The sequence below is a fragment of the Rhinopithecus roxellana genome, chromosome 6 (assembly GCF_007565055.1).
Source record: "Rhinopithecus roxellana isolate Shanxi Qingling chromosome 6, ASM756505v1, whole genome shotgun sequence".
NCBI lineage: Eukaryota > Metazoa > Chordata > Mammalia > Primates > Cercopithecidae > Rhinopithecus > Rhinopithecus roxellana.
Window position 1 is genome coordinate 46,636,231 of NC_044554.1, and position 15,416 is coordinate 46,651,646.

The following is a 15,416-nucleotide window of genomic DNA, read 5'->3' on the forward strand; positions in this document are numbered from 1 at the left end:
GGCTGACTTCCTTGAGTCCGCACAAGGTCACAGCTATGGGACAGGGCTCAGCACCCAGACTGTGTTCAAATCCTGGCTCTGCTACTTACCCGCTGTGATCTTCAGAAAGGTACTTAACCTTCCTAAGTCTCTGTTTCCTCATCTGTAAAATGAGAATAATGGAAGCTACCTTATGTGGTCATTGCGAAGACTTCATTATAATTGTATCTATCATGCCTGGTGTATAATGTGTGCCTAGGAGACATTTGCTGTTGTCATTAGCTAACTTCAACTACAAGCTTAACCCTATACTGGATGTTGGGAGCACAGAACAAACAGTTAAGGCACAGCCTCTGTCCCTTAGAAGGTGGCATTTTAGCAAAAAGACAGGAGAAAAAGCAATTACAATAGAGCATAAGGAGGGCTGTGACTCAGGGAGCCATGGGGGTGAGTATTTAAAAAGGCAAAGATGGAAGGCCAGGTGCAGTGGCTCATGCCTGTAATTCTGGTCTTGGCCAGCACCTTGGGAGGCTGAGGTGGGAGGATCGCTTGAGCCCAGGAATTTGAGACCAGCCTGAGCAATGAGGTGAAACCCTGTCTCTACAAAAAAAAAAATCACAAATTAACTGAGCATGGCGGTAGATGCCTGTGGTCTGAGCTACAGGGAAGGCTGAGGCAAGAGGATCACTTGAGCCCAGGAGGTTGAAAGGCTGCAGTGAGCCATCTCACACTACTGCACTCCAGCCTAAGTGACAGAGTGAGACCATGTCTCAATAACAAACAAAACAAAACAAAACAAAACAAAACAAAACATAAAACAAAAAGGGAAAGATGGTTGTAAAATCAAAGTACCTTCGGATGTGCTTCCCAAGAGTATAGATAGCAGAAAGATCTCTGGTCTCTGCAGTTGCAGGCTTGGATTCTTGTCCAGCTCTAAAAAATTACTCTGTGAGTTTGAGGTCACTTTCCCTCTCTGGTCCTCGGTTTCATCTGTAAAATGAGAGCAGTGGATTAGCTGATCGCCAAGGTCTCTTTCACACCAAACAACATATTCCATACAGACGCGTCAGGTAGTTCCCATGTAAGAGGCCAATCCAAATCTAAATAGCAAAGCGTTTTTCAAACCACACAGCATTTCCTTGCTGCCAGAGAGAACTCAGGTTAAGTATTTACCTTTCAGCACAACAGATTCATCTCTCTCAAATTCATTCAGTCACTCCCTTCTGTAAGGTATCTGACTAAGAAACCCCCCCCCCCCCCCCACAGAGCCTCCTCTCATGAACTCTCTAAAACCACCGAATTAAACTCTAAAAGGTAGACTCAGGGTCACACAGTTGGGAATTTGCAAAGCCTGACTCTGGAGGGCCCCTGACTCCCAAATCAGTGGTCTTCGCACTAGTCTCCCCTACGCTGAAGCTAGATATAGGTGAGTTCTGGTCTCGGCCCCAAGGCGCACAGCCTGTTACAAGAGAATGATCGCTTTTCCACGACCCAGGGAAATTTGAGGGCCCTGATCCAGCCTGGGAGTCAGAAGAGGCCTCCCCGAGGTGGAAATGGTAGGCGGTAACCAGATCGAGGAGAAAAGAGGAGGTAGGAGGTAATCAGATCGAGAAGAAAGATGTGCCGGGAGGTGTAAGAGAGATAGCGGCGCCCGGGGAAGGAGGGGAGGAGGAGCGAAGGAAGGTATTAGTGCGGGATTGTGGGGAAAACTCATAAAAAGGACAGCACCTGAACCTGGCTTAGAAAAACAATCAGTATTTATACAGAAGACGTTCCTACCAGAGAAAACGGCGTGAGAATCCTAGAAGAAAATCCCCAAATCTACCGCCCCTCAGAAGAATGAACGGGGACGCCGCCTCCTCTCGGGACTCTCTCCCACCTCAAGGTCCAAAGCCCGAACACATCCCAGTGGCTGGCTGAGAGTCCAGCCACTCAGATCGCCCCCCAGGACGGTGCAGACCACGGGTCTCCCGCCTCGGCCGTTGCCAAGGTAATCGAGAACAGAGGGAAAACACCTACCGGAACCTCCGGGACCTTGGGTATCTGCTTCTCAACTGACGGCTTCCGCTCCTCAGGCGAGCTCGGAGGCATGAGGTCCTCGCGGAGCCCCGCCCACCCCGCGCGGAGATTGCGTCATCTTAGGTGTCCTCAGCAATGCCTGTATAGAATTCCAGAGTGGCTGTTGCCTTTTGCCCTCACTTCCGGTGAGTGGCCGGCAGGGCCACGCGTCTCCCCGGACGGAGAGACTGGGGCGTTGTTGCCTGGCAGCGCGCGGGCAAGCCTGGACTCAGGCGGCGCACAGGACAGGCCGACTCCGCGCGGAGCCCTCCCTGAGGTCCGGGTCCTTGCGGCCACTGAGGTGGTGGCGGCGGCGGCGGGGACTGGGCCGGGCGGAAGAAGTCGAGCCCAAGACATTTCCGGTTCCGGTGTCAGTTCGAGGCGCCGCCGCTGCCGCAGCCGCCGGAGCCGCGATGCCTAAAGGAGGTGAGGGGCGGGCGCGCGTGGCCCGCAGGCCTAGAGGGGCGGCCCGGGTCCAGCTCTCGCTGTCCCCTCAGCCCGTGGGCGTCTCTGAGAGCAGCGCAGAGGGAGGCTGTCCGCACTGGCTGAGAGCCAGGCCTGGGCCTCGACGCCCAATTGTCCCGATGGGGAAACTGAGGACTGTGGTGTCCAGGAGCCACTCCGTCAGTGGTCTGAGGAGTTTCGGAAGCTCTGGGTCCTGGCCAGCGTAGAAACCCGGATCTGGGATGCGCTTCTCCGGGCCTAGGGGTTCTGGAATTTATCCCACTTCTAGGCTGACTGGGAACTGAGTCACCGCGTCCCGCGCTTGTGCCGGGCCCGCCTGCCTCTCGCGTAAAACGTGGGCCTTTTCTGGCTTCGGTTCAGCCAGGCCTGCGTAGGAAGACTTAAGGCGATGCCTTGCAGACCTGGTTTCGACTCCCCTGTTCGGTAACGGCTCGGTGTGTTCCTTTGAGCCAGTCGCTCCACCTCCTGTGTCTCCGTTTTCTCTTTTGCCAATGGGAATAACTATTGTACCGACCTCGTAGTACTGTTGGGAGGCTTCAACTAGGTAATCCATGTGGAGTGGGCAGTACAGTGCCAGGCAGTCGTTAAAAGTGTCCAGTGAAGCAATAACTATTCCTATTTTTAAGGCTTTGCCAGCTTTTGGCCTTCTAAGAAGGTCCATGACTGCTCAGTCCATTGTAGCCCTTCCTCTATCCTGTTTCCCCCTTAGAATCAATATTCCCCAATTTGAATCCCAGCTATGTCACTGTCTAATTCTGTGGCCGTGAACAAGTTAGCCTCCCCCTCATCTGAAACACTGGGCTAATCCTTAGCTTGGTGAGTCGGGGCTGGGGTGGTAAAATGATAGCGCTCACAGAGTGCCTGGCTACCTCCTGGCACAAAACAAATATATTTGTATTGGTAGCTCATGTGTTATGTTGGTTAATGCACTCAACCCACAGAAACATCTGCCTGGAGCATTTTCAAACCTAAATCGCTTCCTGACTCCAGAGATAATTGGGCATTACAGAGCTAAATGTGTTTAAACCTAGCTCTCTACTGATTCTATTCTGTGGCTGGAAAAGTCTCTCTGCTGTTGTTCCCCAGTCCCTTCATCTGTAAAAGGAGGTTGCTGAATGAGCCATCCTCCTTCCAAAGTTTTACTTAATGGATACTTTGGGCAAAGGTTGGAGGTTACAATTAGAAAACCTTAAATATGAATTCATAGCTAAATGGTCTTTGGGCTTGTGAAAAGCTTTTTGGGGTAGACAAGGTGTACATTTTCTTGGGTTAATCCGAAAACCGCAAAAACCCATGAAGGTGTTAAAAGTATCAAACTCCCCAAGAGCAAAGGACCAACTCTTGTTTGCATTATGTTAACTGCAAAGTGTTTTTTAAATTTCGAGTTGTTAATGTTGCCTGGTGTATTAAGAGAGCAAGAAAGGGTGTTGGTTTTTTTCTTGGCACACTTGCTCTCTCACAATAGGACTTTAGTAAGCATATACTTAGACACCCCTGGAATCTAGGTAGTCATTAAAAATGGGTGGTGTGGTCTGTAGCAGCCCAATTATGGCTCTGCAGCTGCTGTAAGGAATCAGGAGACCAATATCTCTGCTACCGCCTCTGGAGTGCAGAGCAACTCTGGCTGATTACATTGTCTCTGCTCAGAGACAGACTCTGGAAATCAGGTGGGCCTCAGCTTCCAGGAGAGGTCGTGTGTGGAAGTTGAGGCCACAGCCACCCCTGCATACTCGGGGACCAGCAGAGGGGGATGCCATCCTGCTTTAAAACTGGCTGATGGCTTTAGCAAGGGTCATGACGCCTGGTGTCCTGGCTGAAGAGGGTCAGACTATAATAAAACTGACACTTTAATTGCTAGGCACATTTTTAACTTTTAAGACTGTGTAGTCAGGTTTGTTTTCAGCTGTCCTTTGCCAATCATTTCTTAGTCTAAGCACAAAGTTTTTGCCTGTAGGTTTGGTTTTTTTTTTTTTTTTTTTTGCCTTAAGTATTCTCTTTTTGCCAAACTACTGAGATGAACACGAGGTATTTTATTGTATTTCTGATATCTGCAGTAAATTGCTTATGTGCTCAGTGGTGGTTTTCATTGTTGTCTTTCCACCAAATACTAGATTAGAGAAAAAAGTAACCATTAGCTATTTTTTTTTTTTTTTTGAGACGGAGTCTCACTCTGTTGCCCGGGCTGGAGTGCAGTGGCCGAATCTCAGCTCACTGCAAGCTCCGCCTCCCGGGTTCACACCATTCTCCTGCCTCAGCCTCCCGAGTAGCTGGGACTACAGGCGCCCGCCACCTCGCCCGGCTAGCTTTTTTTTTTTTTTTTTTTTTTTGTATTTTTTAGTAGAGACGGGGTTTCACAGTGTTAGCCAGGATGGTCTCGATCTCCTGACCTCGTGATCCGCCTGTCTCGGTCTCCCAAAGTGCTGGGATTACAGGCTTGAGCCACCACGCCCGGCCAGCTATTTTTTTTAAATGTTTTTGAGATGGAGTCTTGCTCTGTGGCCCAGACTGGAGTGCAGTGGCGCAGTCTCGGCTACTGCAACCTCTGCCTCCCGAGTACAAGCGATTCTCCTGTCTCAGCCTCCCAAGTGGCTGGGATTACAAGCATGTGCCACCATGCCCAGCTAAGTTTTGTATTTTTAGTAGTGAGGGGGTTTCACCATGTTGACCAGGCTGGTCTTGAACTCCTGACCTCAAGTGATCTGCCTGTCTTAGCCTCCCAAAGTGCTAGGATTACAGGCGTGAGCTGCCGTGCCCGGCTATTAGTGAACATTTTTGTAGTGCTTATTCAGTAGCAGGCGCTATTCCAGCAGCTTTCTGTATATTGATAAATTCATCTATCTTTGTGACAACCCTGTGAGGTAGGGACACAGATGAGGAAACTGAGACTGAGAGGTTAAATACCTGCCCAAAGTCATCAAGCCAGTAAGCGTAGAACCTGGGAGTCAGACTCTAAACTTCGTGTTGTTCAGCACTCTGCTTTGGTCTAAGTCTCCTGGTCTATGAAATGGGACCAGCTATCACTCCTGTACCATAGGTTTGTTCTGAGGATCAAATGTGCCCCTGGCTGGCCGGGCGCAGTGGCTCACGCTTGTAATCCCAGCACTTTGGGAGGCTGAGGTGGGCGGATCACAAAGTCAAGAGATCGAGACCATCCTGGCCAGCCAACAAGGTTAAACCCCGTCTCTACTAAAAATACAAAAATTAGCTGGGCATAGTGGCCCACGCCTGTAGTCCCAGCTACCTGGGAGGCTGAGGCAGGAGAATCGCTTGAACCAGGGAGGCGGAGGTTGCAGTGAGCCGAGATTGTGCCACTGCACTCCAGCCTGGGCGACAGAGCGAGACTCCATCTCAGAAAAAATAAAAATAAAAAAATGCGCCCCTGGCTGTGACCAAACATTGTGTAAAAAGCCCTTATAGTGATGGCAGGGGTATAAGTGGTACATGTTTCTGTGGTTGCATCTGAGTCCACTATGCTTAGATTGTAAGGGACCAGGGGATGTAGCCAGTCACTGCAGTGCACCGTCCACCATGTCTTCCCCTCCGGTCTTCTGTGTGGGAGCCATCATTTAGTACACAGTTTGGTGATGCATCAGATGGTCACAAGTTGTTTCCTGTGTGCCTCTGAACACAGGGTGGAGGAGGTGTCGGTTTGGGTGGTGCTGGGTGAGGGGTAGGTGAGGCCTCTGTGGCCTCTGATGAGAGCACTCCAAGCAGGACACAGCCCTTGGGAGGTCAGAACAGTCGAGGCAGCTGCCTCCCCCCTCACCTTCTAAACTGCGGGTCCCTGCAGGGAGAAAGGGAGGCCACAAAGGCCGGGCGAGGCAGTATACGAGCCCTGAAGAGATCGACGCGCAGCTGCAGGCTGAGAAGCAGAAGGCCAGGGTGAGTACGTGCCTGTCCAGGCCACGCCAGTGGCCCAGGATGGTGCTCTGCTAATTTGGTTCACAGAGAGGCCAGGCAAGGACTACCCATTCGCAGGGACAAGCCAGCACGTGGCGGTCGGGAGGGCAGTGAGCCCCAGGTGTGAGTCTCAGAACAACCAATGACAGTCAGGGCATGGGCATCCTCTGCCTGGATGGGTTTGAAAGAACTGTGGCCGCTCTGCAGCAGCTGCCTTAGTGGGGCCCCGTTCTTGGTCTTGTGCACCTAGTTTCTGGAGGCTCTCCCTTCTGCAGGCCCTGTCCATTCACAGCTCAAGCTCCTAGCACCCCTGCTTGTCTGCTGCAGCCACACAGGACGATTTGCCACACTGCACATGACATGTGCCCTGACTTCCCACACCCCCATCAGCAGTGTGCTCTCCATCCCTGGAGACATTGTTTAGCCTCTCCTCCTCTGTGACTTGTGCCTCCCCTCCAGCTGATTTAGTAGTTCCCTCTTCTCTGCTCCCATAGTACATTGTCCAGGCCACTGTTAGGAAATAGAATACGTTCCCATTGTCAGCATCTGCATCCTTACCACATCATTAGATTGATGCCTGGATCAAGGGCCTAAGGGAGCAGTCAGGGCCAGATGGGTACACAGCCGTGATGTGCCCCAGGAGCCTCAAGAAGGGAAAGGCCACATCCAGCTGTGGGGTCTGGGAGGGGTCCTTGGGGGAGCCGGCAGCTGAGCAGGACATGGAGAATATGTGGACAAGTGCCAAGAGATGAAGGACATGAGGTTTCTGTAAGGGACATTTTTGGTGGGAAGGCAAGAAAGGTGGAGGGAAGCAGCCTTCTGAGGTATTGTTCTGGGAAGCTGGTGCAGGAGGTCACCTGTCTGGGTGGGTCGGGGGGGATGGCTTGCCATGGAGTGAAGTGGAGAGCGGAGAGGACTTGCCTGGGAATGCCAGCATGATTTGGCAGCTGCATGTGGCAGGTGGGAGCTGAGCAGGACGGTGGTTTTCAGCCTGGTGGCTGAGTCCTTCTGACTCCAGGAAACAAACTTCTCACCCTGGCTGCTGAGGTGGCTGGGTTAGGAAGGGGAGCAGGGCCTTCTGTGGCTGTGTGAGGGGCTTGCTGGACTATGGGAATGCCCTCTAAGCTGTCGTGCTGAGTGCATAGGCTGCCTGTGTCTGGCCCAGGTACCATTCCCTGGGGGCCAGGGTCACAGTAGGACCCTTGTCATCCTTGGTTCCATCCTTCCAGAGGCTTGATCTCTCAAGGTCCACAGTCTGGGGGGGTGATGGGGTCACAGTCTTGGGGATTTGTTTTGCATTTTTGATTCTGCAGGTTGTCCATTTCTGAAACAGGAAGAAGAGGAGCAAAAAGAAGGTGGAGATGGGGCTGCAGGTGACCCCAAAAAGGAGAAGAAATCTCTAGACTCAGATGAGAGTGAGGATGAAGAAGATGACTACCAGGTACTGAGTCTTTTGAGGACCTGGGGCCTGGACTCACTCATTCAACAAACAAACATTGAGTGACCGTTTAGTACCAGTCCCAAAGGTAGCTGCAGACAACGTCCTTGCTCTTGAGGGTTTACACTTTATGGGAGATACAGACAATAAAGAAGTAAACAGAGAGTGTCGTTTCAAGTAGTGAGAAGTGTTACTAACAAACAGACTGTGATTGAGGGGACCTGGAAAAGCATTGTGGTGGTGAAGCAACTTATACACTGAGATCTCAAAAACAGGGTGCAGCCAGCTGTGTAAAAATTGGCATGCAGAGCAGTTGAGAAACTAGATTAGCAAGCGCAAAGGTCCTGTGGTGGGAATAAGCTTGGCATGTTCAAGGACCAGACAGGGGCCAGTGTAGCTGTGACTTAGTGGGTAAGGAGTGTAGTGGTCCAGATGCAGGAGGAGAGATTGGCAAGGGCACCTCCTGTGTAGTTGTTGAAGGGGTTGGGGTTTCTTTTCTTTCTTTTTTTTTTTTTTTTTTTTTTTTTTTGAGACGGAATGTCGCTCTGTTACCCAGGCTGGAGTGCAGTGGTGCAATCTCGGCTCACTGCAACTTCCGCTTCCTGGGTTCAAGTGATTCTCCTGCCTCAGCCTCCCTAGTAGCTGGGACTATAGGTGCACACCACCACGCCTGGCTAATTTTTTGTATTTTTAGTAGAGACGGGGTTTCACTGTGTTAGCCAGGATAGTCTTGATCTCCTGACCTCATGATCTGCCTGCCTCAGCCTCCCAGCATGCTGGGATTATAAGCGTGAGCCACCCCACCGGCCCCTTTTTCTTTTTCTTTTTTTTGAGACGGGGTCTCGTTCTGTCACGCAGGCTGGAGTGCACGGCTCACTGCAGCCTCAGCCTCCCAAGTAGCTGGGACCAAGAGCACACGCCACCACACTCAGCTAATTTTTAAATTTTTTGTGGAGATGGGGATCTCACTATATTGCCCAAACTGGCACCATATTCAGCTAATTTTTAAATTTTTTGTAGAGATATTGCCCAGGCTGGTCTCCAACTTCTGGGTGCAACTAATCCTCCCACTTTAACCTCCTGAGGTGTTGAGATTACAGTATGAGCCACCATACCTGGCATGGGGCTTCTTTATGGTGGGTAGTGGCGCAGCTGGGGAAGGCCTTGAAGGGTGAGAGAGACATGACCAGATATGCGTTTGTTTGCTTTTTTTTTTTACACGGAGTCTCTCTGTCGCCCAGGCTGGAGTGCAGTGGCGCGATCTCAGCTCACTGCAAGCTCCGCCTCCCGGTTCACGCCAGTCTCCTGCCTCAGCCTTCCAAGTAGCTGCGACTACAGGTGCACGCCGCCACACCCGGTTAATTTTTTTGTGTTTTTAGTAGAGACGGGGTTTCACCATGTTAGCCAGAATGTCTCGATCTCCTGACCTCGTGATCCGCCCACCTTGGCCTCTCAAAGTGCTGGGATTACAGGTGTGAGCCACCACGCCCGGCCTCCTGATATGCTTTTAAAAGATTATTTTGGCTTCTCCATGCAGAGTGAATGATAGAATGTTGAGAGTAAGAGCAGTGTTTAGATCAGAAGTCCTGGGCCTGGCGTGGTGGCTCACGCCTGTAATCCCAGCACTTTGGGAGGCCGAGGCGGGCGGATCACCTGAGGTCGGGAGTTCGAGACCAGCCTAACCAACATGGAGAAACCCTGTCTCTACTAAAAATACAGAATTAGGCGAGGGTGGTGGCTTATGCCTGTAATCGCAGCTACTCAGGAGGCTGAGGCAGGAGAATCCCTTGAACCCGGGAGACCGAGGTTGCTGTAAGCTGAGATTGTGCCATTGCACTCCAGCCTGGGCAACGAGAGCAAAACTTCGTCTCAAAAAAAAAAAGAAATCGTGGCTTGCCCTAGGGTGGTGAAAATGGCAGTGGAGAAGAGTGGACAGATGTAAGCCGTATTTGGGGATTGCTGAAGGAACGAGGAATCAAGGATATGCTTAGGATTGCAGGGAGGGTCCGGTTGGGTAAAGGATGAATCTCAAGTTCTGTCTTGGACATGTTAAGTTTACAGTGCCAGGCATCTGAGTGGAGGTGTAAGTGTGCAGCTGGACTGGAAGTGTGTGGAGGGAGCTCTGTGGAGTCAAAGCTGTCTCCCTGTCCCCTTAAGGAGAATTGATGGAATTGACAGGGCCTGAAACTTTGACCAAACCTGCTGCATTGAGAACACACTCCTTTCTTCTGGAACTTCCCCAGGGGAGGTGGAAGGGTGCAGGTTCCAGATTCTTGGGCCAGCACCCCAAACCTGTAGAGTCTGTGATCCAGTGGCTCATTCTTGAGTTACATGTCCATCAGCTAAGGTGGGCAGGAATTGGAATTGGTCCTGACAGCACACACTTGGCCCACCCTGCCCTGGGGATTCCAGGCCAGGGCTTCTTGCAAGAAGAATCAGGCATGGGATTCCATGGAAAACTGCTTTTGGAAGCTGAGGTTGAAGTGGGGGAGTGGCACTGTGTGAGTGCTTGCAAGCTGGGGTAGGGCGCACTTCTTATCTACCACCTACTTCCTGGTTGACTTAGGCAAGTTATTAGACCCTGAGCAAGCCGTTCTGTGGGCTCTTCCCAGGCTGGTGAAGATGCTCCAGAGAGCTGTCCCCACCGTGAGACTTGGGCTGAGCACTACGTGGGCTAGAGGTAGAGCATGAGTTTGTCCTCATCCAGATGGGCTGTTTAGAGATGGTGGGAGTGGCCCTCAGGGGCTCCACAGGACCTGAGAACTCCAACAACCAGCTTCTTGCCCTGTTTTAGCAAAAGCGCAAAGGCGTCGAAGGGCTCATCGACATCGAGAACCCCAACCGGGTGGCACAGACAACCAAAAAGGTCACACAGCTGGATCTGGATGGGCCAAAGGAGCTTTCGAGGAGAGAACGGTAACATCACTGGCTGGGCCTTGTGACCCGGGGAATACAGGCTAGCAGTTGGCCTGTGGGATGCTAAGGTCCCCAGTTGGCTGGGAGCTGTGGCTGTTTATTTCTGTCTCATTCCCCAGCGGCCCTCCAGTAGCCTTTAAAAAGCCACACAGAATTTGTTTTCACCAATTGATACGTGGTATCAGGGGAAATAGGACAACGGACTCAGACCTGAGCATTGCGCTTGAGGTAATGGTGCAGGATACAGAGGGTTGCCCTCCATTCCCCTCTTCCAGAGCACCACACCCTGGGGAGACTTCCCTTACCCCACTGATCTGACCATTCCTGACCTGCATCCATCTGTAGTGTCATGGCCCTGAGGACTGGAAGGGGGCTGTGAACCTGTGCCGGCCAGAAAGGCAGTCCAGCCCAGCGCAGCTCAGCCAGCTGTCCCAGGCCTCTCCAAGTCCTGTGTGAAAATGAAGCTGCAAATATCTTCCTCAAGAGTTGTATGAGGATCAAGATCATGTACTGAAGCACCTGGCACAGGATCAGTCCTTGACTGGTGCCCTGACGTTTGGCAGCCGCCAGGTGACCTCAAGGGCCTTACAAGAGGTTGAAGCCTGTTGGTTTCTCTCCTGACTGGGCATTTAGGATAATGGCTGAGGGGTGTGTCTGTGAAAGCCTCATGGGGAAAGCCATGAGCTTGGGTGTGATTGCAGCTGCTAAGGACCCTTTTGTCCCCCTTCAGTAGCTTTCTCTTGGCATTGACTTCAAAAACCCAGCAACCTGGGTATTCTGCCACTGTGGTATTCTGCCATTGGCAGTTGTGCAGCCTTCGATAAGGCTGTGCCCTTTCTGGGCATCAGTGTCCTCACCAGTAAAAAGGATCCTATTGCTCCCTCCCTCTGCCCTTTGCGGTTGCAGAGACGCCCTGCCTGGCACTTTGCTTTCACTGAAGGGCCCTGCAGAGCCTTTGGGCTGCCTCGGTCATCATTCCTGAGGCTCAGCTTAGAGGCTTCTGAGTGTGTCACGTCCCTCCTGGGCTAGGATCTGCAGGTCGCCAGGTATTATCTCCTCATCTCTGTAGTGAGGCGTCTGCTCCTTCCATCCCCTCTAAGTCCCTCTCCCTCCCCTCTGGCTACCTCCCATGCCTGATTTCTCATTACTCCCCAGCTCTGTGTACCCTGAAGACCTCTGGGAGGCCGAGTCTCTCCCCCAGCCTCCTGCCAGGCAGGGCCCTCTCCCACTCCAACACTTGGCTCTTCCAGGAACCCAGTGCCAATAGGCCCTCCGATCTTACCCCAAAGGGCATCCACTCCAGTTCACAATCTCAAGTTTGGGAAGATCCTCAAAAGGAAGCGCGTGACCCTCACCACTGACTCCACTTAGGGGGTTCATTCCTGACACCTTTGTCCCATGGGAGCCCAGCGATTATTCCCATCCCCCTACTGATGGGGGCTGTGTCTTTGGGGGGCAGCACCGTGCACATCTGAGCTGCTGTAAGAATGGGTCGTGTGGTGTTGACCTGAGACTGGGTGTGTCTGTTTTCCATTGTGGTCCTCATCCTATGCCCTGTGGCTGCTTCTTCCACTTCACTCCTTTTTTTGTTTGTATTTTTTAGAGATAGGATTTCACTGTGTCACCCAGGCTGGCGTGCAGTGGCGCAATCATAGCTCACCACAGCCTTGAACTCCTGGGCTCAAGCAATCCGCCTGCCTTAGCCTCCCAAGTAGCTGGGACAACAGATGTGTGCCACCACATCTGGCTAATTTTTAAATTTTCTTTTTTGTACGAGAGTCTTGCTATATTGCCCAGGCAGGTCTCAAACTTACAGCCTCAAGTGATCCTATTGTCTTGGCCTCCCAGAGTGCTGGAATTACAGGCCTGAGCCAGTGCGCCTGGCCCTTCATTCCTTGTAGGATATGGTCCCCACTGCTTTCATCCTCCTGGTCATCTTCTCTGGAACACTCCTGGCCTGGTCCCCCTTCTCTCCGTGGCCACCAGAGCCTGATCATGAAGCCCTCAGGCATCCTCCCCTCCCTGCTGTAGGTGGACGTTGTCCCCTCTCCCGCTGAGGCTTTCTGGAAATCATAGATGTTCTCTCCCTGGGCCTCTTCTTCCTGCTGACTTTCTTGGTGAATGTCCACCAAGCAGGGGGTTCATGGAGCCAGGGACTCACAGCCAGAGCACCCCTTCCACCTTGGCCCTAGGCCGAATCCTTGGCCTTTATTCTGACTCCCATCCAGTTTGGCAAACAGTGGTGGGAAAGATGTCCCCGTGACACTATTTTATCCACACAGAGAAGAGATTGAGAAGCAGAAGGCAAAAGAGCGTTACATGAAAATGCACTTGGCTGGGAAGACAGAGCAAGCCAAGGCCGACCTGGCCCGACTGGCCATCATCCGGAAACAGCGGGAGGAGGCTGCCCGGAAGAAGGAAGAGGAAAGGAAAGGTAAGGGCTGGGCTGCACATGCAGGGACAGCCCCCAACTCTGATCCTGGGCCAGCCACAAAGCCCTGAACTCGTGTCCCTGTCCGTGAGGTGATGATGTGGTGAGGAGTGACTGCTGCCTAGGAGATCATTCAGGAGAGGCCCACACTCCCTGTGCCTGCCACTTGCCGGGGGACCGGGAGGGTCCAGCGACATCATGGAGTCAGTTGTGGGTTGAAGTCCCAGCAGAGCACTGTCCACAATAGGTGGAGTTACTACTCCTAACAGCAGGAGGTCACAGGAAACCACGCCCCTAGTACAGACCTTGCCTGAGACTCAGAGGTCCCACCAAGGTCTCTGGTGCCTTAGGAACCTGGGAGAGCTGCCTGGGGCCACCGCTGTCTATCTCCAGGGCTTGGGAGGGTGAGCTGGATACACAGCGGCTTGACGTCCGGCCCAGGCATCCCTTTTCCTGTGCTCTCCCTCCAGGCAGGCCAGAGGTGGTGGAGGTTCCTCTAGGCCAGGGTGGCTATGGGAGTTAGTCGTTTATAGGAGCATTTGACTTGCAGCCTTCCATCTCCCGGGGGTCTGTGAGAGCCCCTGCATGTCCATCTGTCCTGCCTGGAAGCGGGCCCAGAAAGGGGAAACCAGTTGCTCAGGGATGTTGTCACTTGCACCAGAAATCCAGTGATCCCAACTTTCCATTCAACCCTGCTTCACAAACCCCAAGCAGGAAAGGACTTGACATGTAACTGTTGGAACGTTTAATTTAGACTTCAGAACCCGTGGCGGGAGGTTAGAATTACAGGGTTCTGCTGGGAGGTGGAGTGAGAAGTTTCCATTTGCCCACAAGAGTGTGTGTTGGTGGGGCTTTGTGGAGGGGACAGCTTTCTATAAGGTGGTCTGGCCACTGAAACGTGTCAGTAATGTCAGGGGGTCCCGGGCTGGTAGCTGCAGCAGAAATCCTCTCCCATGCCTCGGCTCTCCTCGGGTCCCTTCTTTGTTGCACAGGATATTTTCTGCAGCCTTTCAGACCTAAGGTTCTAGGGTTCTGGCGCGTGTGTTGGGAGGGGTGGGGGTTGCTTTGTTTTAACCCCTGCCCTTCTCCTCCCACCCTCAGCAAAAGATGATGCCACATTGTCAGGAAAACGAATGCAGTCGCTCTCCCTGAATAAGTAACCGCGACGTGTGGGAGGAGATGCCGGGGACCTGGGCCACGCTGCCAGGACCTCTGCTGTGTCTTGCCCACCCTGTGCCCTGGCGCCGCTGCAACAGCCCCTCACGGCCAGGAGCCCCCCACGGCCTGGGGCCTCCTCTTCATCTTGGCACAGAAATTGTTTGGGGGATGTGGGGGGGGGCTGGGGGAGGGGCAGCCGCTATCTTTGAGACAGAAAGATGCAGGACAGCATTTCATATGTAACCATTTGAATGTTTTCGCTGTTTTTAGAATTCAGAGCCCTTGCTGGGGGGTGCCTGGGAGATGGGGTAAGAAGAGCTTTCATTTGTCTGGTAGATAGCACGTAAGGGGATGGTTGTCCCAGGAGGCAGCTGCCGACAGGTTTGCTATACCCAGCCCCGGACTGTGTTGCCTGGGTGCTCATTCAGAGAGGGGCTGTCATCCGGGAGCCTGTGCCCCTGGGTTCTCGAGGGTCATGGCTTGTCCCTGGTCAGTCCTGTCTGGTCGAGGCCTCGCCCGTCTGCCCTTCCCTGCCCAGTTCTTACCCACCTGGCCAGGGCCAGGCCCATTTTTACCTACCCATTGATCATTTCAAGAAACCTCTGTTTACTGTGTGGCACCCAGGCAAAACATGCTCCACAAATTCAACTTGTATATTTGGCAGATTAAACTTGACATTATCGTAATCTCTGTTTTGCACTCCATCCTTTGGCTCCTGTGCTTGAGCCATTTTTATCCAGCTGGGTATGGTGCCACGTTCAGGCACACGCACCTGGCAAGGTTCAGGGCACATATCTACCTGGGGCCCTGGGGCATGACATCTGTTAGGAGGCACTGAGCAAGGTGTGGGGATGGACCCCAGGATCGGGGCTGGGAGAGACCTCAGATGCCGTAGCCTGGTCCCTCCCCTCCTTTAGCCAAGTTGGGATCTTAAGCCTCAGCAGGCAGGGACCCTTCCAGGCCACAGCAGGCTGAAGCTGCACCAGGATCCTGGCCTGGCCTGTAGATGTCCCCTGGTGGTTATAATTCTGTAACTCTAGGGGAGAAGGGGAATAGCACTGGCATTGGATG

At 52.7% G+C, this 15,416-nt stretch overlaps 2 protein-coding genes across 4 annotated transcripts in view; one reads left to right on the forward strand and one right to left on the reverse strand.

Annotated features, from left to right (window-relative positions):
* Positions 1-2,350, reverse strand: part of BUD31 (BUD31 homolog) — a 10,535-nt gene extending 8,185 nt beyond the window's left edge. Inside the window, exons 1-2 of one of the 3 annotated variants that reach the window (XM_010375767.2) lie at positions 1,999-2,350; positions 832-969 (exon numbers count right to left, since the gene is read on the reverse strand). The gene's annotated coding sequence lies outside the window, so the exon portion shown is untranslated. Of the gene's footprint in view, positions 1-831; positions 970-1,758 lie in introns of all 3 variants that reach the window. The other 2 variants (XM_010375768.2, XM_030932609.1) reach the window with 2 other exon arrangements.
* Positions 2,175-15,031, forward strand: PDAP1 (PDGFA associated protein 1). The gene is made up of 6 exons (XM_010375769.2): positions 2,175-2,463; positions 6,293-6,384; positions 7,736-7,843; positions 10,635-10,756; positions 13,039-13,190; positions 14,289-15,031. The coding sequence occupies exons 1-6, from the start codon at positions 2,451-2,453 to the stop codon at positions 14,345-14,347; spliced, it is 546 nt and encodes a 181-aa protein (XP_010374071.1). The 5' UTR covers positions 2,175-2,450; the 3' UTR covers positions 14,348-15,031.
* Positions 15,032-15,416: the final 385 nt, after the last annotated feature.

What these genes read in the sequence shown, in the direction of transcription:
- PDAP1 (XM_010375769.2), top strand. An exon ending in GAGCTTTCGAGGAGAGAACG is followed by an intron (nt 10,757 to 13,038) that starts GTAACATCACTG and finishes TTATCCACACAG; the next exon opens with AGAAGAGATTGAGAAGCAGA. An exon ending in GAAGGAAGAGGAAAGGAAAG is followed by an intron (nt 13,191 to 14,288) that starts GTAAGGGCTGGG and finishes TCCCACCCTCAG; the next exon opens with CAAAAGATGATGCCACATTG.